At 36.5% G+C, this 6534-nt stretch overlaps 1 protein-coding gene across 1 annotated transcript in view; it reads left to right on the top strand.

Moving 5' to 3' along the window:
* Nucleotides 1-1297: 1297 nt before the first annotated feature.
* Nucleotides 1298-6534, top strand: part of LOC127651317 (von Willebrand factor A domain-containing protein 7-like) — a 30402-nt gene continuing 25165 nt past the window's right edge. Inside the window, exons 1-5 of the mRNA XM_052137099.1 lie at nt 1298-1495; nt 3734-4018; nt 4567-4660; nt 4848-4976; nt 5562-5748. Coding sequence (XP_051993059.1) covers nt 1298-1495; nt 3734-4018; nt 4567-4660; nt 4848-4976; nt 5562-5748 — 893 coding nt within the window. The remainder of the gene's footprint in view (nt 1496-3733; nt 4019-4566; nt 4661-4847; nt 4977-5561; nt 5749-6534) is intronic.

The following is a 6534-nucleotide window of genomic DNA, read 5'->3' as shown; positions in this document are numbered from 1 at the left end:
CATGCAGCAGGCTTTCAAGAAAGAAAAGAAAAAGAGATATGAGTATTTGGGGGCCTCTGAAGGCCTCAGTAGACCTTTATGTCTAGCAACGCCCTTGGCTTACTCAAAATAACTACTTTAGAAAAAGTCAACCATTTTCTGTTAATTTACAACACATCTGGCATTTTGTTACATCTCAAGTATTCTATTAACAAAATAATCTCTATCATGATTGTATTTGTCAATGTGAGCCAACTTTGAAAAGTTTTCATTACAAATCTGTTCCATCCCACTTAAGAAAAACAATGTGTTTTATAGGGCCTTTAGCCCCACCAACTGGGCTTTTTACCCCAAATGCTATCCTTTCAGTTATTGTACAGTTATTGAAATTTATTGATTTAATGACCTTAAACAAAACTGAAAATGATACATATTTATTTTATCTTGTGTGTTAATGTATTAATTACACGGATTTTCATTAGCTACATAAATTTGCAACATTGTAAAAAAGAATACAAATTTGACCAAATTGCATCAATATCAACCTTTAGACATTAAATGCAAAGATCTCATGGAACAGGACATTTGTTTTGCATTGTATAGCGACAAACAGGTGTTTAGGGAAGTGCTGTGAAAATCAATGGAGCCTTTTACACTGCAGAACCTTCCCGTTGCACCCTAAGTCAGAATAGTCTGAAGGTCTGTGCCGAGTTTGATGCATTAAGCTTGAAAGCTCTAGGAGTTACAATTGATAATTTTGACCATTTAGGAACTTTTGGAAAAACATGCTGAATTACAGAAGAGAAAGGTTTTTGAGACTACCCAAATCCAGATATTTTCAAATCAACCTCAGACAACTAATAAAATACCATTAAAAACTCTCAATCTAATAGATATTCCTCTCAAAAATGCTGACACCATTTAATGATCTGTAAACTGGTTATGTCTGAGATTAGTTTTCAAGTCCACACTTTGTTCAGAAGTGTGCAGGAATGAGTTCAATCATCATTCCAGTCCAAACGGTCCTTTTTATGTTTGCAAAAGGTGTGTAATACTGTGTAATCTCAATTGTACATGTTACTTTTTAGTTTTGCTTTTTATTTGCTCTCATTCAGCACTCACGCACAGTTCTCAAACCTGCCAGTAACAAGATTGGTGACATTCTTCAAATGTGTACTAGTATATAAATATGCTGACAGAAGCAGTGTTTGAAGCTCCAAAGGCAGCTAAAGGTAATTATTTTCCTAATTGAATATAATTGTGACGTTTTTCTGATTATATATAAATTTCCTCATTGCACCAATGATTGTGGACAGTCATGGATTCGCTGGCTGCAGTGGCTGTGTTTCTCCTTTTGGGGACCCTCTTTCAACCACCCCAGGCTGCAGCCTTCAAACCCCTCCATTCTGATGGCTCCCTCACCCACCGAGAAATCACACAGATCGCCATTCTCCGCAAGACTGCAGAAGCATGCCGGGACATCGCTGTTGACCAGGGGCGAGAATTCACACTACCTGTAAGAGAAGATTAATTCTTTAGCAGTAAAGAAACGATGGAAACTTTATCATCTTCTTCTTTTTTTGTGTGTGTGACAGTAGCTCAACTGTTTTCAAATACTAGTATATTTTCAAGTAACAAGTAACATCTTTTCAAGAATTATTGTATTGTTTTTTAAACATGGATTAAAAAATGCCTTGAAGTCTTTCTACCTCTGGATATTGCTGAAGAAGCAGCATGTTTAAGGATATTCAAATAAACTTTTTAATATTCATATTGAATATTTTCTATATTCACTATTTTCATAATATTCAATACAAACTATAAAATCAGCTGCTGGTGAATGAAATGCTTTTAAAGTTGTTGTTTTTTTCTCCAATTTGGAATGCACAATTCCCAATGCACTCGTGGTGGCAACTCGATAAATGTAAAAGTTCATCCTAAAATGGAAATTGAGATGAAAATGCAATTCTGTCATCATTTACTCACCCTTATGTTGTTCCATTATCAACATTCCAAAGAGAAAATGTTCCTCTGCAGAACAAAATATTAATTTTATTAAAGAATTGTCCCTGCCCCTTTTTCAATACAATGTCAGTGGATAGTGGATTTGCTTTCAAGCTTAAAAAAGGATGCAAAAGTATAAAAAAGTAGTACAGGCGACTTGTGCATCATTTTCCAAATCTTCATACAATAGGTAAAAAAGGCATACAATAGGTTTTGTTTAAAAACAACAAAATCAACAAAGTCATTATTCAGAGAAAATCTTGATGTCTGCTGCACGTATGCAAAGTCAGTCAACTCGGCGGCTATCTTTGGAAGGCTCCTGGTCATTTTCTATGTAAACAAGCAGCATGCAATGCAGCTCCTTTCTACTTGAATGGCAAAAGTCTATCTGGTTGGTCAAGATTACAATCAAAGAACATTTTTCAAATCAGCAGTACATTTTTACAACACTGGCATCATAAATTATTCTTTACCTGAGATTATGCTAATAACACGTAATTTTCCCGGCTTGCATAGCCAATATGCATACACGTTTTTGAGTAGATTGACAGGCTATGTCTGTATCTAAAAGGTGATTGGCTCTTTTATCTGTAAAGCAGGGCCTTTTCTACATCTGTGGACTTTTTTTAGACTTTTTTCATCCTAAACCATTCTATTTAAAAACAGAAGTGGCCTGTCTCTGTTAAATAGTCTCTGACGCATATATGTGCTATGACAGCACGCCACTCTTTAACAAGTGCGAGCGCTTCTGTGTAATTTTTTACCCCAAGCCTCTGTCAATGTCTGACCCTGATTGCCACCTACATTTTCCAAGAGGTTTTCTTCCACAGATAACCATAAAAATGTCTTTAGGAGAAGTGCCACTCATTTAAGGATTTTAGACAGCAGCTAATATTTGAAATGTTTGAAAATATGCTCAAATTTATAGAAAAAGTGAGACACATTTGGGAGGACAATAAAAAAAACTTTCAATCTATTTTTTTTAGAGGCTTTGTAAGAGAGAGCAAGTTCAGTAAACAAAAACATTCATTCAAACAAATTAGTGCATGACAAGAATTATTGGTTAATAATAATTTACTATTGATTACCATGTCATGAACATTACCCATGCACTTAAAGGAATAGTTCACCCAAAAATGAAAATCATTTACTCACCCTAATGCCATCCCATGTGTATGAGTTCTTTCATCTGCTGAACATACAATACAAGTGAATGGGTGCCAAAATTATGAAGCTCCAAACAAAGTCAGCATAAAAGTAATCCATAAGACTCCAGTGGTAAAAACCAATATCTTCAGAAGTGATATGATAGATGTGTGTGAGAATTAAGTCACTTTCACATTCTTCTTCTTAAGGTTTGGGTGATTCAAATTATTCATGCATACCGCCACCTACTGGGCAGTGATAAGAATTTATAACCAATAATTACTTAAATATTTATCTGTTTCTCACTCACACATATCATATCACTTCTGAAAATATGAATTAAAACACTGGAGTCACATGGATACATTTTTATGATGCCTTTATGTGCTTTTTGATGCGTCAACATTTTGGTGCACATTCACTTGCATTGTCTGGACCTACAGAAATGAAATATTCTTCTAAAAATCATTATTTATGCGGAATCAATTTTCTTTTTTTTTTAGGTGAATTATCCCTTTATTAGGCATTAAAAGGTCACATTTTCCAAGAATTAAAAAAAATATATTTTTTTTGTCTGTTTCCCATTTCTATACCTGCTTACCAGATCAACAACAAACTGACTGTAGCTTCTGTCCGAGCAGCCTGCTCAAATTCATATGCTGCCCTATCCACGCTCAGTTTTACTTTGGCTGTTGCAAAGATTTATCTAAGCAATGCAGCTGTGGATATAGTGTACTTACTGACTGATCCACCTCATGTTGATAATGAGGCTTTCATTGAGGCTCAGGATATTATTACTCAAGGACTGGCTGCAGTGAAGGCCAGCATGAAACAGGAGAACTACAATTCTGCGCGTGTCAGACTGGGGGCTCTTTTCCATACTTTACAGGTAAGCTGACTTTCTTCTATGCAATTTTAAAGTACAAAGTGTTATTTTTTTATCTAATTAACATAGCATTGTTTTTAAAAAATCTAAGAGGCAGTTTCACTCTTTCCTGCTTTTCATTATAGCATTGTATTAAGGATTAGTTTCTATCAGGAAGACCTCCAGACTAAGTGAAATTAAGATGACATTTTTTTGATGAATATAAAATGTCTCTCTTTGGCGTAAGCCCCAACTGGCGGTCCGAAGAAGTTGTACTCGGAACCGTCATATCCTGCTGGAGATAGGAGGCAGGGGCAAGTAGCCTACCCCCGTGCAGGATGGGACTCAACTGGTGGTGGTGTTGGAGGTTGCCGTGTTAGTGCACTGAAACTGCAATGTGATAGATTGTGAGCAGACTTATAAAGCAATGGCTTACCTGTGATTGACTAGGGGTTACCTAGTTAATGGTGTAATGATTTACACCTGCTAGTCTTCCTGCTAGAACTATATGCTGCGCTTACATTTTGGTAATTTTTGACAAAACAAATATAAAGAATGAATGTGTTTTGCAGGATTTCTACAGCCACAGTAACTGGGTGGAATTAGGATTCACCACTCCTCTCCGTAACATGACTAGATCTGACCTTCCCCTCAACAACCTAGCAGGTATAGCAAGAGTCGCAATGTTAGAAATGTCTTGAAGTGGTTTCATTCATCTCTACCTCAGAGCTACATTCTCTAATCAGCTGTAACATGACAATTGCCAACCTTTCTTTATTTTACCATTTTTAGTTTGGTCACACTTTAAAAATAATGTAATTCCACACACAGTTATTTAATGTATGATGTCTAGGCCCCAAAACACCGACATGCAAAAGCTGCAATGGAGATGACTGCAGTGACAACATTCTCCCAGAGATCCTGCAGCAGAAGATATTAACTACAGGATATACTGGCCTTTTCTCCTTTTCCAAACCTACAGGTATGGCAGTTTAGCAGAAGGGTTTAATGCAGCATTGGCTTTCAGGCAATCATATTCTAGTCTTCAAATTTGATAGGGTTGCCAACTGTCCTGTATTAGCTGGGACGTAACATATTTTGACATCCATTACTGTACATCCTGTATTTCAAGGAAGACCCTCCCTCCAATGGATGGCACCATCCCATATTTTAGAGCTCCAAGTGCTCAAAATATCCCATACAGAGGGACCTGGTTCCCCTCAGCACTGAAAACGGTCAAGTGTCCCATATTCATGTGGCAAAAGTTGGGAACCCAACACCTTGAACACATGACAAGAGTTTAGCTGGATCTTCTTATAGAAGGTTGTCTTTAACTAAAAGTGAAATGTGTTAAAATGAATATGTGGTTAGGAATATGATCAGACACCCTGCTTTGTGGTCATTGCATGATATTGAGAGCACATTTTTGGAACTTTGGAACTCAATGTAATATACTTTGATAACATTTGTGAGACCATTTTTTATAAATATTTGAATTTCTTATACAAATTACCGGTACTCAAAAACACTTGTTTTATACAAAGTTATAACCTTTTCACTCACTCAGGCAAGTGTAGCCATGGTGGCATTTTTGACTTGACAAGTAGAAGAGAGCCCACTGGAGGAATCAATAAGGATACGATCAGCTCACAACATGGCTTTCTTCACAACAGAGCCGCTAACCTGGCCATCAACGCAACCATGGAAGTGCTGGAAGATATTCGACTGGCCACAAACAACACAGCCTTTCTTCGGTATGGAAACTTTTATTTTTTCTCTCTTTTTACACTGTTGGTTTTTGGAGCACTTTCTTGTGCCATGGCATTAAGTTTTCTCAAATGACCAATCTGTAATTAAGACTGAGTTGAAATTCTAAATAATTTGATTTAGAAATAAATAGAATTGATCTATAATTCAGAAATACCTAACAAAAACAAAGAAATGCACCAATTAGCTTCACTCCTGCCTACTGTACATAGGAAGCAGCCTACCTGTATTGGCCAACTTAGCCCAGCTATGATGCCTTAAAAAGCTGCCTTCTGAGGCAGATCACTAGCTTTTTGAAAAGACACATTTTCTCTTACCTATTAAACATTATGATGAATTAAATTTTTGAATACATGATGAATACATTTTTGTCACAAGTTTCTATGCATCAGTGGTGTGCTTTGAATCTTATGGTCTCTGGTGCATTGTACCTGTCAGGACCAACTTATTTAGCCATACAGGGTCATATTCAGCAGAGTTTGCGGTAATCTTTTGACACAGGTACCCATTCACACCAGCCTCAGCATACAACAGACCAAAAATTCAATATTTCTGCCATTTTACCATGTAATGGGGGTTGGGAAGGCTCTTCACATACTATAATGAAGATCAGCTAATGATCACTCATTAGCAGCTGAAAGTTGATGCAGCTGAAATGATTCAGGACAATCACAGTTCACTACCATACAGTTTAATGCAACAGATCCTATAACTGAAAGTTTGAGTCAGATTCATTGGTATTTTTGTATTGTATATACATGTATATATATATA

This window comes from Xyrauchen texanus, chromosome 11, assembly GCF_025860055.1.
Source record: "Xyrauchen texanus isolate HMW12.3.18 chromosome 11, RBS_HiC_50CHRs, whole genome shotgun sequence".
Classification (NCBI taxonomy): domain Eukaryota; kingdom Metazoa; phylum Chordata; class Actinopteri; order Cypriniformes; family Catostomidae; genus Xyrauchen; species Xyrauchen texanus.
Note: the sequence above shows the minus strand (reverse complement) of the source record. Positions and strands in the feature narration are given on the sequence as shown.